Source organism: Lagenorhynchus albirostris, chromosome 21 (assembly GCF_949774975.1).
Source record: "Lagenorhynchus albirostris chromosome 21, mLagAlb1.1, whole genome shotgun sequence".
Taxonomy (NCBI): domain Eukaryota; kingdom Metazoa; phylum Chordata; class Mammalia; order Artiodactyla; family Delphinidae; genus Lagenorhynchus; species Lagenorhynchus albirostris.
Window position 1 is genome coordinate 11332393 of NC_083115.1, and position 23914 is coordinate 11356306.

At 40.4% G+C, this 23914-nt stretch overlaps 3 protein-coding genes across 4 annotated transcripts in view; 1 reads left to right on the plus strand and 2 right to left on the minus strand.

Annotated features, from left to right (window-relative positions):
* The window catches only part of LOC132512796 (uncharacterized), a 32627-nt gene extending 16946 nt beyond the window's left edge, over positions 1-15681 (minus strand). The window contains 1 exon segment of the mRNA XM_060136713.1: positions 15633-15681. Coding sequence (XP_059992696.1) covers positions 15633-15681 — 49 coding nt within the window.
* The window catches only part of WRN (WRN RecQ like helicase), a 134263-nt gene extending 113876 nt beyond the window's left edge, over positions 1-20387 (minus strand). Inside the window, exon 1 of the mRNA XM_060136512.1 lies at positions 20250-20387. The gene's annotated coding sequence lies outside the window, so the exon portion shown is untranslated. The remainder of the gene's footprint in view (positions 1-20249) is intronic.
* Positions 20388-21035: 648 nt separating this feature from the next.
* PURG (purine rich element binding protein G) overlaps positions 21036-23914 on the plus strand; it is a 35518-nt gene continuing 32639 nt past the window's right edge. Inside the window, exons 1-2 of one of the 2 annotated variants that reach the window (XM_060136350.1) lie at positions 21036-21119; positions 21461-22339. In XM_060136350.1, the coding sequence (XP_059992333.1) occupies positions 21467-22339 (873 nt within the window). In that variant the 5' untranslated portion in view covers positions 21036-21119; positions 21461-21466. Of the gene's footprint in view, positions 21120-21460; positions 22520-23914 lie in introns of those variants that run through there. The other variant, XM_060136349.1, reaches the window with a different exon arrangement.

The window sequence follows — 23914 nt, forward strand, 5'->3', positions numbered from 1 at the left end:
ATACTACAGGTCTTTAATGCCTTGGGAAAAGTTTTTTGTCAATTGTTTAGCCTGTCTGTATCAGGAATATTTCTAAACAAATCCTATCCAAAACAAATTTTTTTAATTAAGGAGACTAAACAAAAACCAAGTGTACTGAAATAACTTATTTTCATTTAATTTAATAATCAAAAATTTTAAAGTACACAAAATATACTTCAGGGTAATCAAATATATTTTTAAATGAGTTTCTGAAGTTACAAAGCCTTATATTTCCTTATTGAATCAAATGAGTTGCATGTGTTCAATTAATCATTTTTAGACATAAACACTAGTTCTTTAAATTCTAAAAACAAACATTATGAAATTCTACCAAAATCAGGGTTTGCCATATTGTCACATCAAAAGCCCATAATAAATAATTAAAAATTAAATAATAAGAAAATTAATAAAATTAATTGTAATCTATTAGAGAACACTAAATATCATACAATATTAGCTAACAATCCTGCTCTTTTCTATGCTAGTAGTAAAATAATGAAAATTAAGACAAATAAAATTTAAAGAACGCCCATAACTTTCCCAATGATTAAGTAACACACACGTAGCCAATTAAAGTGATTAATAGATAGGAAATTATTTAACAGGAAAGTCAGAAGGAAGTACTACATGATACATCCACGACACAACTCTTTTTGACCATGTTTACTATGCATAACCGTACATGTTATTGAACTCAAGTAGCTAACAAAAGGATCTACATAAAGAATGTTCAGGACTTCCCTGGTTGCACAGTGTTTAAGAATCCACCTGCCAATGCAGGGGACACAGGTTTGATCCCTGGTCCAGGAAGATCCCACATGCCGCGGAGCAACTAAGCCCGTGCGCCTAGAGCCAGTGCTCCGCAACAAGGGAAGCCATGGCAATGAGAAGTCCACACACCACAACAAAGAGTAGCCCCCGCTCGCCACAACTAGAGAAAGCCCAAGCGCCACAACAAAGACCCAATGCAGCCAAAAATAAATAAATGTATTTTTTTTTAAAAAAAGTGTTCAAATATAATTTCACCTAGTATAAATCTTTGAATGTTTGCCTTATAAAGTGATTTGATGCTTGAAAATTATAAAAAATATGCAACCATCAAAATCTTGCATTACCTATAACCCATTATCACTATGCTGCAGCACAAATTGGAAGGCACTAACTTTGCTCCAGTTAACTCTTGCCAACAGTCAGTGTGGACCCAGTGTTGCCAGACCTTCCAATTTTTCAAAAGAACTGGATGTTACTATGCAATCTTCCATCTGATATCAATTTCCAAGACCCAGTTTCCTGCAGGGCTCTTAATTCTAACCTCTGCTGTAGACAGATCAATACTAGCAGCTGATGTGAGTATCCCTAGAAATTTTAAGAGTCAATACCCCTTCATGAATCATCCTTTGAGTGAAATACTTGGGTACATTTTTGTAGGTGCACTACTGAATGAGTGGTTGAGAAAGAGTAGGAATATGCCAACAAATGGATTTTCCTTCAAGAGGCCCACAGGAAACAGGGTGGTAGTCTGGAGCATCTACTTAATTAGTGGAGTAGGAAGTGAATTATCCTAAGACTGGAGCACATCTCCTTTTTCTCCCCACTTCTGAGTCTACTGTGTCAACTCATACTGGCCTGGAGCATTACTCCACTCTATGGCCTTCGCAATGATGCTAGGAATGCTCACACAGCAAATCATTTACCTTCCCATCTGTAGAATTTTGAGTAAAAACTATGAACCCAGGGCTTCCCTGGTGGCGCAGTGGTTGAGAATCTGCCTGCCAATGCAAGGAACACGGGTTCGAGCCCTGGTCTGGGAAGATCCCACATGCCACGGAGCAACTAGGCCTGTGAGCCACAACTACTGAGCCTGCGCTCCGCAACAAGAGAGGCCACGATAGTGAGAGGCCCACGCACCGCGATGAAGAGTGGCCCCTGCTTGCCGCAACTAGAGAAAGTCCTCTCACAGAAATGAAGACCCAACACAGCCAAAAATAATAAATTAATTAATTAAAAAAAAAAAAACTATGAACCCAAAGTGGGGCACTGGCCCGGTTCTTCCAGTCCATCAACTATCAGCATCAATCAAATGCTTTAACAGTCAAATTATTAAAAGGACTAGTTTGATGGTCTAGTGTGAAAATTAGTATGTCTAAACAGAACCTAGGGTAAATGGAAGATAAGCCATCTTCATGAAGGCAGGCCAAGGGAGTTTCTTCACACAATACCAAAATATCCCTTCAAAATACTTCTCTAGTTTTCACACCATTTTACCTATAGTTACATTTTTAAGAATTAAGCTTACAAAAATAACCGGCATTCCCCAGAAAGATTTATATACAAGGATAGTCATCCTTGTTATACACAATATTTAGAATACATATATTATATATATAATATAGTGCAATATATAATATTTATAATAATAAAAGTTGAAATCAGACTATACATCCAACAATGGAAAAATGGTTAAATAATAAATAATGGTACATCCATAAAACAGAGCATTACGCAGTCATTAAAAAGATGTTCTTATAATTTATCAAGTGAAAAAAGCAAGTTAGACTCTAATTTCAGAAAATAAAGATGTATGTGTATTTGTCTATATGTATATATTAACATATTATATATATACACACACAAAAAAACACATTTTTCTTTTAAGATTTTTTTGATGTGGACTATTTTTAAAATCTTTATTGAATTTGTTACAATATTGCTTCTTTTTATGTTTTGGTTTTTTGGCCGCAAGGCATGTGGGATCTTAGCTCCCCGACCAGGGATCAAACCCGCACAACACTGCATTGGAAGGTGAAGTCTCAACCACAGGACCACCAGGGAAGTCCCCACAAACACATTTTTAAAGGTCTTTGGCAATGTATACCAAAATATAAGTGGTTATCCCACAAATGCAGATAGCTTTTAATTCTCTTCTTTATGCTTTTCTATATGTTCGAAATTTTCTATAAGAACATGTGTTACCTTTTTGCAATCGGGGGAAACGTATGCCAATAAAAGTGGGAAAGATTTTTTTTGTTTGTTTAATGAACAATCAAGGTTACATTTTTTTATACTATAGAACAAGAGTCAGCAAACTTTTCCTCTAAAAGATCAGATAGTAAATATTCCAGGCAGACTGTTGCTGTCACCAACTATTCGAGTTTGCCACTATAGAACAAAAGCTATAAACAATACTTAAGAAATAGGCATGGTTATGTTCTAATAAAACTTTATTTATACACAGTAAAACCTGGATTTACACAAATTTCATGAAATACTGTTCTTTTTATTTTTTTTTCAGCCACTTAAAAACGTAGAAACCATTAGGCTCATATTCAGTACAAGCAGCAAGTAAGATGTGACCTACTAGCCAGTTTGCCAACTGCTGCTATAGAACACAGACAAAATGCTCTAAGACTAGAAAATATCCAATGCTGCTGTGATTAACAACCCACTATAGCTATTTTTTTTAAATCACAATACATTCATAAAATACCTAATAAGAATGCAACTTCTTGGGGCTTCCCTGGTGGCGCAGTGGTTGAGAGTCCGCCTGCCGATGCAGGGGACACGGGTTCGTGCCCCGGTCCGGGAGGATCACACATGCCGCAGAGCGGCTGGGCCGGTGAGCCATGGCCATGGAGCCTGTGCGTCCAGAGCCTGTGCTCTGCAACGGGAGAGGCCACAACAGTGAGAGGCCCGCGTACCGCAAAAAAAAAAAAAATAATGCAACTTCTTGGAAAAGAAAAGCTTTTTGATAAATCAGTTGCAAAATGAACCTCATTATAGTTGAATGAGTGAGCTTACTATAGGGTTAGTAATATTAGCCAATTAAATGTTAAGAGATTATCTGCCAAAATTACAAATTATGTTTTTGGTTTTTTTTTTTGTGGTACGTGGGCCTCTCACTGTTGTGGCCTCTCCCGTTGAGGAACACAGGCTCTGGACACGCAGGCTCAGCAGCCATGGCTCACGGGCCCAGCCGCTCCGCGGCACGTGGGATCTTCCCAGACCGGGGCACGAACCCATGTCCCCTGCATCAGCAGGAGGACTTTCAACCACTGCACCACCAGGGAAGCCCACAAATTATGTTTTGAAAGAAGTCATCTTAGGTGATTTTATTTGACAGCAATTAGATAGTAGGATAAGCTATCCACTCAAGCCACTTCTAGTTCATGTCAACAGAAATCACACCAATAAGATTTAAGATTTAAATTAGTAACAGATTTAGAAAATTTAAGACCAATCACAGTTCCAAATTAGCTAAGAAGGGATAACTTTTTCACCACCTAGCTTTTAAACCATACTATACACTTCTCTCTGGCAGAGTAGAAATTCATCTCAAAAGCACATTTTTCCCTTAGAATGGTGTCATCTTCTAGAGAACGGACAGACTTCACACCAGTCTCAAGAGAAAGTTGGGTTTCAGTGGATTAGCTCAGAGATTTCTTTGTTCCTAAAACCTCTAAAAGTAAGGAAATTAATGCCTACTGTTACCACAGTAACTGACTTGCCTAATTGCTTGAGGGCTAATAAAGAATCCCAACCTTTTTGAAATGCATCCCCCAAAAGACAAAAAAACACTACACTGTTAAGTTAAATGGCACATACAGATAACCATTTCAAGTCCAGGAAAAAATTATCAGTAAGTATTTCAATGCCTCACTCTGAGAGACAATTATATTGTTTAATGTGGACAAATTTTCAGTTACTACCTAAAATGGTTCAATTCTGTTTTGTTCAAAATATATGAAGGCTAACCTGATGAAATACACTGTTTTATAAACCTGATTATTTAATCAAAAATGCAAGAATTTTAGAATTATTCTAAAATTTTCTAACGAAATGTCACAAAAGAGAAGTCACGGTAAACAAGCTAAAATTTCAATTTCTCACTTTGGGCATTGATGCAAATTTTACAAATATCCATTGAGTTTCACAAAGCTTCTCTAAGGAACAAAGCTGTATCACCATCACTACGCACAAAGGAAAACTAATAACAAAGGCTAGCTGATTTTGCAAAGGTCAGCAGAGTGCTCTAGCATTAAAAATTATACTATGAAGAAGCAGGGAAGTACAATGGAAAGAAATCTACACTTGGAGTCAGAAAACCTAGGCTCCAATGTTGCGCTGTATCAAGAAAAATTATCCAAAAGTTATAAGTAAGACAAAAAGAAGGCAATACGTCCTTTCAGTGTCACAGGAGCACAAGCCCACCCAATGATTATTTCATATGGAATATACATTTATTTAACTCATTATTTACTATTGATTAAAAACTCAGACTCTATGAAGTTACATGTTAACTTGTAAAATTTTATCTAGTAAAAATGCAACTGAATTCTGTCCAGCAGAAAAGATAATCTCAAAGCCTATGGTTTTTACTGCCCTGTAGGACAGCCCTGTACCTAAGCTAGCAATTGTTTCAAAGTTCTTTCTCCAATGTCTTTATGTGATGGTAAATTTACTGTATCAACTTGACTGCGCTAAGGGTTACCAGCCCAGAGCTGGTAAAACAGTTATTTCTGGGTGTGTCTGGGAGGGTATTTCCAGAGATTAGCATTTGAATAGGTAAACAGAGTAAAGAAGACTGCCCTCACCAATGGTGGGCATCATCCAATCTGGTGTGAACCTCAATAGAACAAAAAGGCAGAGGAAGGGGAAATTTGCTCTTTGCTTGGGCTGAGATGTCCATTTTCTCCTGCCCTTGCACATCAGCACTCCTGGTTCTCAGGCCTCTGGACTCTAAGCAGGTCTGACACCATTGGCTCCTCTGGTTCTCAGGCCCTCAAATTTGGTCTAGAATGACACCACTGGCTTTCCTGGGCCTCCAGCTCGCTGATAGCAGATTGTGGAAATTCTAAGCCTCCACAATCGCATGAGGCAGTCCCTCACAGTAAATATCTTTCTCTATATCTATATATATATCCTATTGGTTCTATTTTTCTGGAGAACCCTATTACCTATATAATCTTTGCTCCACTTTGAACCAATTTGATCTCCTGTTGGTTCCCTCATTATTGAATTAAACAAATGTGATGTGCTCATTGTATATTTGTATGAGAATTGGTCTTTAGTTTTTTTAGAAAAATATGCTGTGACACTTGGCCACTTAGTATCCACGTGATCTTGCACAAGGCACTACTTTTCTAAATTTTCATTTCTTCATCTGTAAAATGGGATTAAATTGCCATTATATTACTTGCCTTATTATAGTACATTATTATTATATATTACTTGCCCTACTGACCACGGGGTTGATGTCAAGATAAACAGTGATAAACCTGATGTGACATCTCTTAAACTGCAGCTATACATGAGTTGGCATACTGATAGGAGTAGTGACAGATCTTTTACTGCTATTATACCTCACTCTCTTTAGTATACTGAGAAGGATCAAGAACCTATGGGTACAGAAAGAGATATCAAATCCATACAAATTAGACTAAGTATATAAATTTATCAAAAGTTAATTAAACACTGAAGTGCTTCATAGGCAGAATGTTCTTTTAAATGATAAATCCAAATAGAGAAAAGAAAATGGATTCATTTATCCAAAAAGATTTCATTCTTACGCATCAGATCTGATCCAAGGAGTACTAAATTTCAACATGCATCTATTTTATTTCTCTGTATATTACACAAATTATATTTAGGAGGTTTCCAACTACAATCCAAGTTACAACAGTAATATACATACACTCATCTAACTTTTTATGTGTGTAGATGAGAATATAGAAAAAAATAAATTTTAAAAACTGATAAGTTATAAGATTGGATTAGTTAGTGTTTTCAAATAACCTAACAAAAAGCTTATAAGACTAAAGCAGCTTAAATGATTCAGCAATTCACTTTGGTTATCAATGTCCTAAATTTGGTTAGACACTTTGGGTTTCACCTATACAATTATGTTATTTTTACTAAAAGAGGCAGTTTCCAGTCAAAAAGTCTTTCAAATGTTAACAATGCAACAAACTTTAAAAATTCTGGGTTTGAGTTCTTTTATTATATTACATAGTTTCTGAAAATGTAACCTTGCCCTATTATTTTATCTATACTTAACCAATATACTAGCAACTACTTTATATATATATATACATATTCTATATGGACACATATACATGCACATATACACATGCATGTATAATCTGTAATTTATTGTAGAAGATATAATTTATAAGGTATTCTCTTGTATTGTTTTTGAGAATTCCTTTCTACTTTTCAATGCACTAATAGGAATAGGAGGGGGCAGAGTAAAAAAATTAGGACCAAAGAATCTACGACAAAACCCTCATTAAATTCCCTAATTAAAGAGGATTTAATTAATCTATTGCTCAATTTTGGCTAATCTTAATTTCGCTCCAAATAACCCAAGCAAGCAAACAAGAAAAGCTAAATAAAACCACCATTAGCATTTGGTCCAGCTACAGTAAATCACAGCAATTTTAAAAGTAGTGGGATATTTTTTTTTTGAGAGACTTATTTCTTTATAGGCATCTACCAAATTTTCATAACTGTCAAGTATCATGTAATATATAATTTATAATAACAAAATATAAATTAAAATTTTTATTAATAGTCAACTGAAATAAAATACAAATAGAAACAAATAAATACAATAAAATGCTATTAAAATGCTAGCAACAGGGAAAAATATAAAAGCCTCTCTCTATGCTGTGTCATTGTGAGAAGCCGCACTGCCCATAAACCAGGAACATGACTTTACCTGAACTGAATCTATGGCACAGTGAAGTGCTTTATAACTGAATTTCACTATCCAACTGAATAATTCATTATTTTTAATGAATTTTCTCTGTTCTGTAAGTAGCAATAGCCAGTCAGCTAAAATCAACCACTATAAACTGGGAAACTGCAGAGGAAGTTTTCAAGTAAGTCAATTTAAAACTTGCTTAGGCTGTCTATTTTTCCTTTTTATTTTTTACTCTTACTTCATATGGCCTGAGATGAAATTTTATAGGACTCATTATCAAGAGGACATTGACGGTTGCCTACCCAGCATCCATTCCACCCTGTACCCTTTGTACAGTACCATAAATTTAATTGAGATAATGACCAGTTACTCACAAAGCCAATGTGCTTCAAGACAGCGGCCCTTAGTACCAGCTCCCATGGAAAATCCAACTGATCTGAAAGTAATCCCATTCCCCTCGCCACAATGATGATTCAGAAACTCAGGCCTAAATTCAAGGCATTCCCTTGAATTGGGGGTAAGAATAAAACCTATGATCTAATTCAGGCCAATGAGATACAAGAGAAGGTGTTTAGGGGGTTTCTGAGAATAACACGTCTTGCACTTGTAAGAAAGTACCAGAAGAGATGCCCTATATTTGAGAATGGGAAGCCTGGGCCTTCTACAGCCAGTTTGCCATTATGATGGAAGCCAGCTTGAGGACGAAGCCAACACACAGAAGACAGCAAAGATGAGAAACGGAGCTATAATAGATGGACTAAACCAGTCTTAAAGTCAGCCCTACCTCAGCCTTCAAGTTTCATTTTAATAATAAATTTCCTTATTTGTTAAGCCTGTTTGAATCAAGTTTTCTGTGCTTGCGTTCTAATACACAAATATAATTGAAAATAAAAGTATGTGGCCAATTCTTTTCTTTCTTTAACCCCTTATCTTAAAAAAAATAAATTATAACAATAAAAAACTAGCCACACAAAGGATACAATATCAAAAGTTTCATAACTTCATAGAGTTTCAAATCTTTTTAAATCAAAATAAGAATAAAATAACCTTAAATAGCAATGTAACAGAAAATTATAACTGTTGGGGAAGCTAGTAAAGTAGTCTTGTTCAGGCTTCAGAGGCGGCACTAGGCTTCTCTGACCAGGCAACAACCCTAAAAACTGGCTAAGTGCCAAACTGCTGAGCTACATACAGGCCAGCAGGGGTGACACCAGCATACCTTGTAAATCATTAGATAAGACAGGGAGTAAATCTGGGGGCTTGAACCTTGAGGGCCTGGCCAGCCCCCGGGGATTAGAGAACATTCCAAGACTTTCAAGTTAAGACCAAGACATTTATGACAATACCAGGGCTGCAAATTTGCACGCAGGCTGATTATTATCAGTGCTTATAGTGGGACTCCTTCGTGTAGCAAACTGAAGTCTCACCCGTGGGGTGGACGCACTGCCTGGAGCCTTTTCACAATTGGGACTCCAGATTGCTGTACCAGGGACTTCCCAGCGCTGCTTGAATATGGATGTAGGTGCTTCCCCAATTCGGTGACATATAAACCTCTGTCTTTACTATTCTTTCTTAATTAGTTATACTATTCTTTTCTTAATTAATATACTGTATTCTCGTGTTAATTCAATAAACTCTTTAAATTTTTGCTTAACTTAGTGCAGAGTGGTTATTTTGCCAGCGAATCCTACGAACCTTGAAACCAAAAGTAAGGTTTTCGGCAAAACAATAACTTAAATAAATGGGAGTGATATTTAACTTTAGGATGCAAAGCTCTGTATTGAGCAGAAATTCAGCATTGTCAGGTAGAAAGAAAAATGCAGTATTTTACAATAAGACCAATTTAAGTGTGGGAGGAACAGCAAAAGATAAAAATAGACACAGAGTGAAAAAGAAACTGGAAAATTAATATACAATTCTGAAAGCAACCATAAGTTTACCCAACGCAAATCTTTCATAAGAACTTCAAATTAGCCTCTTCAGACAGGGCAAGTTTACGTGAAATGAGTAAAAGGAAAAATCAGCAATCTTGTGATTGTACACCTCCCAGAAGGCAAAAGTTATCTTCCAGTCCAATTATCTTACCACCACATTCCAGTGCCTTCATTTCATGAATGAACAGCAAAAGCAGATCAGGTTCCTACTGCCAGGCATGGAAACATTCATTATTCAACAGCAGACTTCCCTGACACTGATGATCTATCACATGGATAGGGTCCACTGTGAAATACGGTGACATATGTTCAAACATTGCTCATCTGTCCTAGTCACTTTTACTAACCCGGTGTTCTAGCCCAATAATGATTGATGGGTATTCCTTTTGACTTTGCCATATAGTTCTAATGGTTCTATAAAGAAATACCATGGGCCTGTGCATTATCATTTTCAAAAAAAAAAAAAAAGATCAGGTGCCAATAGGTGATGTCTCATGCTACACATCAAAATTTCCAGAAGCAACAAACCTTTGATATTTTTTCCAACGGCTCCTCTTATTCCTACCATACACTAGGAAGATCCCACATCTCTACCTTCTCAGCCTCAGAGAGACCTAGAGAGAGGGTGAATCTCTGCCCTGCCCTGAAGAGCTAGCCTATCAGACTACAGGTGGAAGATCATAAAATGCAGGGACAAGAACACTGGACTCAGAAAGAAGCAAAGCCTTAAAGAAGGGAAGGGAGGGAAGGTCACTGGTTCCAATTATTTTAGGGAGAATGTGAAACTATTCTAATTGCTTATTTCCCAATGAAGAAATTATTCAAAAACCATCCTCTTGGGCTTCCCTGGTGGCGCAGTGGTTGAGAGTCCGCCTGCCGGTGCAGGGGACACGGGTTCGTGCCCCGGTCTGGGAAGATCCCACATGCGGCAGAGCGGCTCGGCCCGTGAGCCCTGGCCACTGAGCCTGCGCTCCGCAACGGGAGAGGTCACAACAGTGAGAAGCCCGCATACCGCAAAAAAAAAAAAAAAAAAAAAAAACCATCCTCTTTCTTAATCCTCCCACATATAAGGCATTTATCAAAAAAGAAAATCACCTTTAAAAGAGGCTGACTGCTCTGCCGTGAGGGAGGACACAAACTGATAAACCTCTATGATCCCCAAGGACAGTACTGCAGAATAATGATGGTGTTGATGATAACAATAAAAATGGTGATAATGATAAATTAAAAGAATAAAAGAGGCTGACTGCTATGACTAACCAGCTTTAACATGAGGTAAGCTTAACTCTTATCAAAGAGCTAAAGCCTCCAAAATACTTTTCCCCCAGTATCACTTTGAGGTGATTTGATTTTATCAAATTTTATCAATTGGACTACAAGGTTCAAATACTCCTGAGATGACCAGATTCAAGATAAGCATATACAAATTAAGGTACTTTTCTATATGTGAGCAAGAATCAGGTAAAAAATGTAATTTATATCTAAATTCAAGAACAGCAAAAATGACAATCTACTGAGGAATAAACCTAATATAAAATGCATGAGACCCATTTTAAAGACAACTAAAGAAGTTTACTAAGACATCAAAAAAGGGCTAGAGAAGACACACTGAGTTTCTGGATAGTCAGTCTCAAAACTTTAAATGTATTAATTAAATCAATACACTCAAGAATCAATACCAAGAAAAGACGTCGGCAGGATTTTTCATCGAACCACAAGTTTAAAGTTCACTAAGAAAAGAAATAGGTCAAGAGCAGTAAATATTTTTTTGGAAAATAAGAACAATAAGGAAAAGCTCACTCTATTAAACATAAGCAGTACACAAAAGCAGTAATTAAAATAGTGTGGAGTTGGTATAAAAATAGATACAAATCAATGGAATAAAACATACCACGTTCAGAAACAGAGCCATGTAAATATAGAAATTTGACATATGCTAAAGGAGGCACTTCTAATCTTTAAGAAAGAACAAAGTACTCAATAAACGAGGTCAACAAAACTGTCTAAAATTCTGGTATACCATTATCAGCAAAAATTCAAAAGATTAATCACATACAACATTTGCAAGAGAACAGAAACTGGCCTCATCATTTTCAAAGACATTTTGTAGAACTTATCAACACTTTATATTTCCATACTCTTCACCACATGCACATATAAACACAAAGATGTATGCAAAGGATGTTCATTTTATCAGTCTGTAATAGCAAACATACTAAAAGCAATCAGTAGGGTAAATTAATAGTTAGATAATCAATGACATATCCATATATGGCATAATAAGCATTCAGTAAAAGAATAAAACAGAACTATATGTATTAAGATGACAAGTTCTGTAACATCGGTGCCAAGTGAAACAGGAAAAACTAAGTGTCAGTAGTAGTTACCATTTAAATTTGAAAATACAAAATGATAATACGTGTATTATGTAAATGCAAAGAACAATCCAGGAGGATAAGTATCAGTTAATAGGGGCCTCTACAGGGAACAGAATGGAACTGAGGTCAAGTATGTGAAAGGAGAGTTTTAATATGCTATAGTTTGTTTTTCAACAAGCATATCTCTCTCTCTCCCATCCTCACTCCCTCAGTCCCTCTCTCCTATCCACCTCTTTCTTGAAATCTGAGAGTAACATGAAGGGCCCCTGCAAATAATGAAGTCAACAGTGATTTATATTTTTCTAACATGAGATCCTGAGGATAAACACAGTTTCATGATTTTAGTAAAATCAAGAATGAGAGGAGCGAAATGTTGATTACCTTAATACAAGTAGGAAAGATGAGGGTAACAAACACATTCAGCCTTCCCCATCCCACCCCCATGTATAACAGCAAAGTTTCTGGAATGGGACTGACCTCATTACCAGTACCAGGAATGAAATCCAATTGTTTTAAAGCCAATATGGAAATCCCACTCCCCTTGCCACGCAACTGATTCAGGGACAGGAACTATAACCCAGGTCTCAATTCTCTGGTCTCCATTCCTGTCCATAATTACTAGGTCCAAGGTGGTCCAATTGTAACAAAGATCAGGATTCTCCTTCCATGCTATGGGAAGGGATGATTTTCCACCTTCTAGATGTGAAGAAAGAAATACATAGCCATAGTTGATGCACACAGTCATCCTACAACCATATAAGACATCACCCTGAAGGTAAAGCATCTTCATGCCTTCTTCATGGAAGAGGAACAAATACAGGGCCAGAAAAAATAGGCAGTGCTCTGACTGAACATGCCTGAAGGCCACTCTATCTCAGGATGTGTCCACTAAATAGGTTAATAAATAACCTTTTAAAGCTGAAGTCACTTTGATTTGGATTTTCCATTAGTTGCAACTAAAAGCATCCCTGTTGATGGGATGGGATAAGTAAAACCTAACACCACCTCTTGATCCTATTTTTTAAAGACTATATAGAATTCCATTTTCTTTATCTATCATAATTTATTTAACTATTCCCTATAGATGACAGTTAGGTTGCTTGCAAATTTCATCACAAACAATGTTCAAAGAATACCCTTGTGTGTATGTATGTATCTTTAGGCATTCATATTACTATTTCCATAGGACAGATTCTTAGACATGAAATTACTAGGTCACAGAGCACTCCTATTTCTCTGCCTGTCTTCTTAACAATAAATTTTTCACAACCCTGGGAGACAAGCCAAAGAAGCTATACAGAAAGCTAAGAAAAACTTCTACAGAAGTTTGGTGAAGGATTTCACCAAATCGTGTGGTGAAGGATTTCGAACTGAAAACTAAAAAAAGATGTCTTACATCACCTGCCACTCCTACAAGAACACTTTGGTCAAAGAACAGACGTCCATGAAGGCTTATGGTTGACTATGAGTTGCAATACAACCATATATAACTCAATACCTAATTTTCCAGTGTTAGATATAGATCAGGTTGATGGTATTTGAGATGGATATTAACGGATCATTATCACCATCAGCACTGTAGCTGTTTATATCTATAGCCTACCTCTTTCCCCCATACTTGCCCAGTGGCTTACACTCTTCAATGTATAATATCTGGGGAATATAGTGTGTCTCAGTTTTCTGACTAGCTCTCCCCCAATAATTTTGCCCACACCCTGCTCTACCCATTTGTTCACATGAGAATACCATGTTATTACCAATAACTGAATCCTTCCATAATCTCAATTCCAAGCATCTCACTCTCAAATTAACATCTCCTATTTTTGAAGCTCATTCCCTCTGGAAACTCAATCTTTTGATCCACCTGGGGCCTATAATCCAATGGTCCTACTACCTTTGCACTCTCCTCACCCCCAGGCAGTCCTTACTTCCTCCTTGGCCAGTTTAATTGCAAAATTATAACCACTTCCTTGCCTACTTCCCCAATTTCATTGCCCATCTCTGGTTTCATTATTCTCTCCTGGCAAAACTCTAACCCTGAACACAACAAATTCTCTGCCTACTCTGTGCCTATACCTATGTAGCTGAATGAATGTAGCAGGTGAAAAACACAATCTTGTTGACTGATGTGTTTAAATTTGTGACCACCAACTTCAAGTGAACTCTTAGTCTTCCTAGCATTCTACAACTTTTCCCTAATCTATTTACTATCCTCTCTTTCTAAGCTAACTATTTATACCTTCTCTTGTCTACCTAAACCTATCATATTTCCTCCCATTATCCCTCCCAGCTGACAACCATGCTTCAGACTTCACTTAAGCAATCAAAAAAGAATGTCCACAAGCTCCTACCCTGAAATTTATTCACATAATTGTATCTATGCCCATATACTCTATTGTGATGGTTAATTTTACTGTGTCAATTTGAATGGGCCACAGGGTGCCCAAATATTTAAACATTATTCTGGGCATTTCTGTGAGGGTGTTTCTGGATGAGACTAACATTTGAATCAGCAGACTGAGTAAAGCAGACTGCCCTCCCCAATGTGGGTGGGCTTCATCCAATCTGTTGACGGCCTGACTATAACAAAAAGGCTGAGTAAGGGGGAATTCACTCTTTCTGTCTGCCTTTAAGCTAGGACTTTAGTCTCCTGCCTTCAGACTCACACTTGGACTGAAACAAATAGTGTCTGCTCTCCTGGTTCTCAGGCCAGACTTAGAGTGGAACTATACCACTGGCTCTCCCAGGTCTCCAGCTTGCCATCTCTATACTAGATAGACAGATAGATAGATAGATATTACATATATAGACAGATATAGGTTTAGATATAAAAATTGGGAATTGGCCCATGCTATTATGGAGGTATGAAGGTAGGTAGATAGGTAGATAGATAGATATCCCCCATGACTTATCTGTGCTCCTAAATCCAGCTCCTCCTTGTGTGAACTAGATTCCATATCCTCTCATCTAGTCAAGGGCATTTTTCACCTCTCTTCTGCATCATCAATTTCTCCCTCTCTACTAGTCTACCAGAAAAGTCCCAAAGTCCCATCAGTATATAAGCATATGCAATTTCTCCCATCATTAAAAAAAAATCAAACAAATTTGACTTCGCTAACTGCTCCATTCTTCTCCCCTAAAAACTACTCAAAAGACTCATCTATACTAGCATCTCCATTTCCATTCCTTCCATTATCTCTTCCCAGTGTTTAAAAGACACTCCACCCTTGGGCTTCCCTGGTGGCGCAGTGGTTGAGAGTCCGCCTGCTAATGCAGGGGACACAGGTTCGTGCCCCGATCCGGAAAGATCCCACATGCCGCGGAGCGGCTGGGCCCGTGAGCCATGGCCGCTGAGCCTGCGCGTCTGGAGCCTGTGCTCGGCAAGGGGAGAGGCCACAACAGTGAGACGCCCGTGTACGGGGCGGGGGGGGTACGGGGGGGGGTACGGGGGGGGGTGGAGAAGAAAAGACACTCCACCCCACCAAAAGGGCTCACTCCTTTCAAGGTTACCAATGACCTTCATGCTGCCAAATCTTACAGTCAGTCCTCATCTGGCTCAACACACCAGCAGCATATGACCCAATTAATCACACTCACCTTCTTGAAACACCTTATTAGGCTTCTGTGACAACTTTTGATTCTCCATCTACATCAGTCAGCATTCCTTCTCAGTACCCTTTGCCCATCCCTCCTTACCTCCCCAATCTCCAAACATAACAGAAGATTCAGGTCACAGACCTGGTTGTTCTCTTCTCCATCTACATTCACTCCCTTGGAGATCACATCCAGCCTGATGACTTTAAAATTAACTACAGCACACTGGTGACTTCCAAATTTATATAAACAGCCTAGAGCACTCCTCTGAACTTCAAACTTGTATACCCAATTATTTACTAGATACTTGAATGTCTAATGCACATATTGTACTCAATAGGTATAAAATTTCCCCAAACTGCTCCTTCCATAAATTACAATTTTCAGTAGGTACACCTCCATCCTTCTGATTGCTCATGCCAAAAACCTTAGAATCATCCTTGACTCCTCTCCTCCTTTCACACCTCACATCCAATCTATCAGCAAATACTGTTAGTTTTACCTTCAAAATAAAGCTGAAATCCTACCTCCTATCACCACCGCCACAGCTAAAACCTTGGTTCAAGCCACATTATCTCTTATCTGCTTGCCTCCATAGTCTAGTCTCAAAACAGTAGTCAGAGTGATTCTGTTAAAAGAAATGTCAATTTAAAGGATTATATACCATAACCAAGTGAGATTTATCCCAGGAATGCAAAGGTGGCTCAATATAAGAAAATCAATGTAATATGTCACTTTAATAGAATGAAGGAAAAACACCACATGATCATTTCAACTGACACAGGCATCTGATAAAAATCAAATATTCTTTCATGATATAAAAACTCAAAAAACTAGGGACAGAAGAGAATTTCCTCAACACAATAAAGGGGTTTATGAGAAACCCACAGTTAACATCATACTCAGTGGTGAAAGACTGAAAACTTTCCCCCTAAGATCAAGAGCAAGACAGATACTCACTTCCACCAATGCTATTCAACATAGTATTGAAAGTTCTAGCCAGAGAAATTAGATATAAACAAGAAATAAAAGGCATTCAAATTGGAAAGGAAGAGTAAGACTACCTCTACTCACAGATGACATGATCCTGTATATTAAAAAAAAAACCCAAAGAATCCACAAGAAACTACTAGATTTTTTTTTGGGGGGGGGTGCTGTGTTGGGTATTTGTTGCTGTGTGCAGGCTTTCTCTAGTTGTAGCGAGCGGGGGCTACCCTCCGTTGTGGTGCACGGGCTTCTCATTGCAGTGACTTCTCTTGCTGCGGATCACAGGCTCTAGGCGTGTGGGCTTCAGTAGTTGTGGCACATGGGCTCAGTAGTTGTGGCGTGCAAGCTCTAGAGCACAGGCTCAGTAGTTGTGGTGCACAGGCTTAGTTGCTACGCGGCATGTGGGATCTTCCCGGACCAGGGCTCGAACCCGTGTCCCCTGCATTGGCAGGTGGATTCTTAACCACTGCGCCACCAGGGAAGTCCTACCAATTCCAAGAAACCTACTAGATTTAATAAGCAAATCCAGCAAAGTTGCAAGGTACATGATCAACACACAAAAATAAGCTGTGTTTCTAGACAACAGCAACAAACAATCTGAAAGGAAATTAAGAAAGCAATCCCATTTACAATGGCATCTAAAAGAATAAAATAAAATATCTAGGAGGTGAAAAACTTGTACACCAAAACCTACAAAACACTGCTGCCAATTAAAGAAGATATTTCATTCATAAAGAAGACAAGTTCGTCACTTGTCTCCATAACATGAGCCTGTACTCCACAATGAGAAGCCACCACAATGAGAAGCCCACACACTGCAACAAAGAGTAGCCCCCACTCGCCGCAACTAGAGAAAGCCTGCGCACAGCAGTGAAGACCCAACACAGCCAAAAATAAATTAATTAATTAATTTTTAAAAAAGAAGACAAGTTTCATTGCAACAAATGGAACACCTATGTTCATGGATAGAAATACTTAATATTGTTAAGATGTCACACTACCCAAAGCTACCTACAGATTCAACACAATCTCTACCAAAATTCCAAAAGCTTTTTTTCAGAAATGGAAAAGCCAATCCTCAGATTCATATGGAATTGGGAGTTCCCTGGCGGTCCAGTGGTTAGGACTTGGCACTTTCACTGCCGTGGCCTGGGTTCAATCCTTGGCCAGGGATCTAAGATCCCGCAAGCCACCTGGTGCTGCAAAAAAAAAAAAAAAAAAAAAAAATCATATGGAATTGCAAGGGGCCCTGGATAGCCAAAACAGTCTTCAAAAAGAACAAAGTTGGAGACTCAGACTTCCCAGTTTCAAAATGTACTACAAAGCTATGATAAGGGTTTAGTAAGAATACACAAAAATCTCCTACAACTCAACAACAAAAAGACAAACAACTCAATTTAACAACACACAAAGGACTAGAATAGACATTTCTCCAAAGAAGATATACCGATGGCCAATAAGCATGTGAAAAGATGTTCAACGTCTTTAGTCATTAAGGAAATGCAAATCAAAACCACAACAAGATACCACATCACATCACCACCTAAGATGGCTATAATAGAAAGAAAAAGGAAAGCAGAAAGATGAGAAGAAAGGAAAACAAAAGAGAAAAGGAAAAGAAAAAAAGAAAAGACAAAAGAAAAGAAAAAGGAACAGAAAATAACAAGTTTTTGAGAGGATTTGGAGAAATTGGAACCCTTATAACATTACTAGTTGAATGTAAAATGGTTCCACCACCGTGAAAAACAGTTCTGCAGTTCCTCAAAAAGCTAAACATAGGGACTTCCCTGGTGACGCAGTGGTTAAGAATCCGCCTGCCAATGCAGGGGACATGGGTTTGAGCCCTGGTCCAGTGCGGAGCAACTGAGCCCGTGCGCCACAACTACTGAGCCCGTGCGCCACAACTACTGAGCCTGCGTGCCTAGAGCCCGTGCTCTGCAACAAGAGAAGCCACCACAGTGAGCAGCCTGCGCACCACAACGAAGAGTAGCCCCCGCTCCCCGCCACTAGAGAAAGCCTGTGCGCAGCAATGAAGACCCAACGCAGCCAAAAATAAATAAAATAAATTTTAAAAATTAAAAAAAAAAAGAACTAAACACAGAATTATCATATGATCCAGCAAGTCCACTCTAGGTACAGACCAAAAAAGAATTGGAAAAAGGGACTCAAGCAGATCCTTGTAAGCCAATGTTCAGTGCACCATTATTCACAATAACCAAAAGGGGGAAAAAACCCAACTGTCTGTCAAAAGATGAATGGATACACAAAATATAGTATATACACACAACGGAACAGTATTCAGCTATAAAAGGAAATTAAGTGCTAATACATGGTACAACATGGATGAACCTTGAGAGCATTATGCTGAGTGAAATAAGTCCGATGCAAAAGGACCAATATTATGATTCCACTTGTATATACTACCTAGAATAAGCAAATTCATAGAGAGTATACCAGAGGTTACCAGGGGCTGGGCAGAGGGAGCAATGGGGAGTTATTGCTTAATTAACCAGTTACAGAGTTTGCCTGGGGTGATACAGAAGTTTTAGAAATAATGGTGATGGTTGTGTAACAGTGAGTGTAATTAATGTCACTGAATCGTACACTTAAAAAATAGATAAATTAGCAAACTTTGTTATATACATTTTACAATTTTTTTTTAAAGATCATTCAGATCATGGTGTTTCCCTGACAAACCTCTCCAGTAGCTTCCCACCTCCCTCAGAATGAAAACCCAAATTTTCAAAATTGCCTACAAGGTCCTACACAATCTGTCTGACTTTATCTTCTACAATTCTCTATCTCACCCTGCTCTAACTTACTGGCCTCCTAGGCTGCTCTGCGGACACACCATGCAGGCTCCCTCAGAGCCTTTGCACTTTCCTTTCCCTCAGATAGCCACAGGACTAGCTCTCTCACTTCCTTCAGGTCTTTACTCAAAAATTACCTTCTCAGCCAGGCCTTCCCTGACCACCCTGACCACCTACTGTAAAACTGCAGCTCCCTACCCCCACTGACACTCTTCACCTTCTGATATACCAGGCTTTTGACTCATTGCCTATCTCTCTCCAAAATGCAAACTCCAAAAACGAGCGATTTGTGTTTTTGTTCATTGATGGTATCCCCAGTACCTAGAGCAGCGCTCAATAAATATCTGTTGAATTAACAAAGGGAGACCACTGTTCAATGGCATGAAAATCTAAATGCCCTACCCACACCGACCTTCAGCTCCCTAAAAGTTAACGCACCGAACTATACAAAATCCTTAGTACTCTGACTTAAAGACCACTAAATTAACATCCTAAGGATTCTAATATCCTCTTCCATAGGGAGAATTTTTACATACTCAAACATATCCAGAAAACAACTCAAATTAAACCAGGGAAAACAAAACAAACCTTAAGGATTCAATGCTTTGAACTCAAAAAATCCAACATAACTTGTTACACTACACAAAATGGGCTGGGTGCCTGGGAGGTGGAAAGGGAGAAGGAAGATGTCCGTCTCTAAGGAATATCCCACACACAGCCCAGAGGCCTGCTCTGCCGGACTGAGCACCGCCAGTGTCGGAGAAGGCTAGAATGATACCTCAAGGGTCTGGAGGTGGAAGCAGGGTTGGGGAGGACACGTTACCGTGAGAAGAGTCAGTTCAATGGGACTTCTCCTTCAGCTGGACGACTTGTGCAGCGTCCCAACGGCATTGCCTGGAACCCAGTCACTCATGCTGGACACCAATTCAATCGACCTTATTCCCGCGGGTCAGAGTCCACGCCGGAGCGTCACGGCGCACACAGCATACGTCACTTCTAGGACACGGACCTTCCCACCCCTCCCTCCGGGGTCCGTCGGCCCCCAGTCCACCACTCCCAGAGCGCCGCGCTGCAGCCCCTCCCACCCTAGCCCGGCGGGCTACGCGAAACGCATGCGCGGAGGACTCCCGCCGCCGCTGAGCACTCAGGGAAGTGTAGTCTCCTTGTGGGTGCCCGTGGGCCGCCAGAGCCCTACGTCCCGGCGGAACCTGGAGAAGTCAGAACACTCTCGCCACCCGGGTTCTTATCCCCACCTTCACACCTGTCCGGTCACCTCACGCTCACGGTCCGATCCCACGCGCTGGGCTTCCGTCAGGGCGGACCCCAGGGGAGAGCGGATACCCGGTCTTCCCTTCAGCGGGCTGTGCTGGAGGAGGCGGGGCCCACTGCCCGCCTCCCACCGCCCCCCTCCCCGCCCCCCTCCCCGCCCCCCTGTCTCCCGCGGGCCGCGGGCCGGTGCCCGAACAGAGGCGGCGGCCCCCGCAGCAGCCGCAGGAGGGGCGGCGGCGGTGGGCGCCGCAGGCGATGCCCCTGCCCGGCTGCTCCGGCGTGGGGCAGTGCGAGCGGCGGCGGGGGAGCAGGCAGGGGGCGGCGGCTGCGGCGGCTGCAACAGAGGGGCCGAGAGCTGGAGGCGGCGGCGGCGGCGGCGGCCTCGAAGGGCATCGGCGGAGGCGGTGATGGCACCAGTGGTGATGTGAGTGTGTGCTGGCTGGGGCCCCGGGGGCTGTCCAGCCCGAGGCGGGCGGCCCGGCGGCGAGCGGGAGCGGGAGGCCAGGGGCGGCGGAGGGATGCTGTGTGCCCGGTGCGGAGCCGGGAGACGCCGCCCGCCGCCCGCCGCCCGCCGCCGCCGCCGCCGCCGCCGCCGCCGCCGCCGCCGCGGACCGTCCTGGCGCTGCGGCGGCCGGCGCCGCGCAAAGAGCGGCCAGGTGTGGGGTTCCCGGGCAGAGGCTGGGGCAGCGCAGGCCGAGGGGCGTCTGCGATTGTTCTCAACACTCCTCCCCCACCCCACCCCGTGTGTCTGTTTGTCACTTGCAGCTGAAGATGGAAAGAGCCAGGCGAAGGGGAGGCGGCGGCGGCGGCGGCGGCCGTGGCCGCGGCGGCAAGAATGTAGGGGGCTCTGGCCTCAGCAAGAGTAGATTCTATCCCCAGGCCCAGCACTCCCACTACCCCCACTACGCGGCTTCAGCCACCCCTAACCAGGCTGGGGGCGCAGCCGAAATCCAGGAGCTGGCCTCCAAAAGGGTGGACATCCAGAAAAAGAGGTTTTACCTAGATGTGAAGCAAAGCTCCCGGGGCCGGTTCCTAAAGATAGCCGAAGTCTGGATAGGGAGAGGCCGGCAAGACAATATCAGAAAGAGTAAACTGACCCTCTCCCTGTCTGTGGCCGCGGAGCTGAAGGACTGTCTAGGGGACTTCATCGAGCACTATGCCCACCTGGGCCTGAAAGGCCACCGACAAGAGCATGGTCACGGCAAAGAGCAAAGCTCCAGGAGGAGACAGAAGCACGCAGCACCCTCCCCACCAGTCTCTGTGGGGTCCGAAGAGCACCCTCACAGTGTCCTCAAAACAGACTACATAGAGAGGGACAATAGGAAATACTATCTAGACCTAAAGGAAAATCAACGGGGTCGCTTCCTAAGGATAAGACAAACCATGATCCGGGGAACTGGCATGATAGGTTATTTTGGCCACACTTTGGGCCAAGAGCAGACTATCGTCCTCCCAGCACAAGGGATGATTGAGTTTCGGGACGCCTTGGTTCAGCTCATTGAAGACTATGGCGAAGGGGACATAGAAGAACGCAGAGGTGGAGACGATGACCCAGTCGAACTCCCAGAGGGGACTTCTTTCAGAGTGGACAATAAAAGGTTCTACTTTGATGTGGGCTCTAATAAATATGGAATTTTCCTGAAGGTAAGTGAGGTGAGGCCACCTTACCGTAATACTATTACTGTTCCATTCAAAGCTTGGACAAGGTTTGGGGAGAATTTTATCAAGTACGAAGAAGAGATGAGGAAAATTTTCAACAGCCATAAAGAAAAGAGGATGGATGGCAGAAGGGCCAGTGGTGAAGAGCAAGAATGCCTCGACTAGAATGAAATTGAACTCCATCAGGCAAAAGTTAAAATCATAAATTGGCTAAAAGTACTGATCCATAATCATTTGAAGAAATTTTTCCTCTTTTTTTGGCCCTTTGTTATGAGTAGTACCTCTAGTAGTTATACTTCAAGGAGTCTGATTCTCATGTTATGTTATCCATAAAACACTATAATTCTTATGGGAATTTCAGCCTTCCCAGAGCTAAATAGTTTAGCTGCTTCAGCTGCTCCAGACTATTGAAGTATGCAAATCAGCACAGTGTGACATTCTGACCTTCTAGATACCATAACTAAGATTAACATTGCACTATGACATAAGCTTAAAAAAAGATACATATACCTAATATGTAAGTGTGAATTTCTATTTAACAAGTTCCCCAAAAAAAGTATTCCATTCCTACTTCATTAAAAGCTGCTAGGATTACCTGTAGGACAGTTACCACAGAAACAGAAACTGACTTCTATTATAAATATATTTATTTACAAAAGTACGAGTAGAAATATATTAAATGTCCATTGGATAACTGAATATTAAACAGTACCATTAAAGAATCGAATCTTAGAGTTACTATAGTATTCTATAATTTCAAATTTTGTGGTGACCCTACAGTTTATACTTGCCATATCAATGCCATGAGAGAGTTTTAATTGGTTATTCTAAGCTAGTTATAATCCCATCTTCACCTCTGATTATTGTACCATATATTATTATTGACTTTCCAAAGTTTCAGGAATTACTTTTATGTCACTGTTGCGTGGGAGGCTTTGCTATGGAAATCTTGATATTTTAGCTTTTCATGCTAATTTGAAGGTTGTGAGAGGTTCTTTCCCAAAATACATCATGGACTCAAGGTGTTATATTTTATGCTGCTGCTTTAGCACTGTTTCAGAAGGGTTGGTGCACCAGTTACCTGATATAAAAATAATCTGTAGTAATATATTTTAGTAGCACTTTTGCAGTTGCTGCCCTGAAGTCCATTTCAACACTTACAGTATAAACCTGACTTTTAAAGGTGTTTTAATTCCAGGAAAAAAAAAAGTTTTTTTCTAAAAAGCATTTAGAATAAATATACAATTTCAGCCTGGAAAAATATAATTTGAAGATTGGTTGTAAACATATTTGAAAGAATAATTCAGGCATTTTTCCAAGGTGCTCTTTATGATACTTTACACAAGGTTTACTTTACACAAGACTCACCCACTTACTGGTATTAAAAATTACTTTCCAGGAAGTGCCACAGCAATTTTTCAACACCCAAGCAATTTTTTAAACAAGTGGATATAATGTATATGTGTACCAACCCACCCTGTATTAACTGACTGAAATTTTATCTGTTGAGCTGCATTTTATCTGAATGAAATTACTGTCTTTTATCTTGGCTTTATTCAC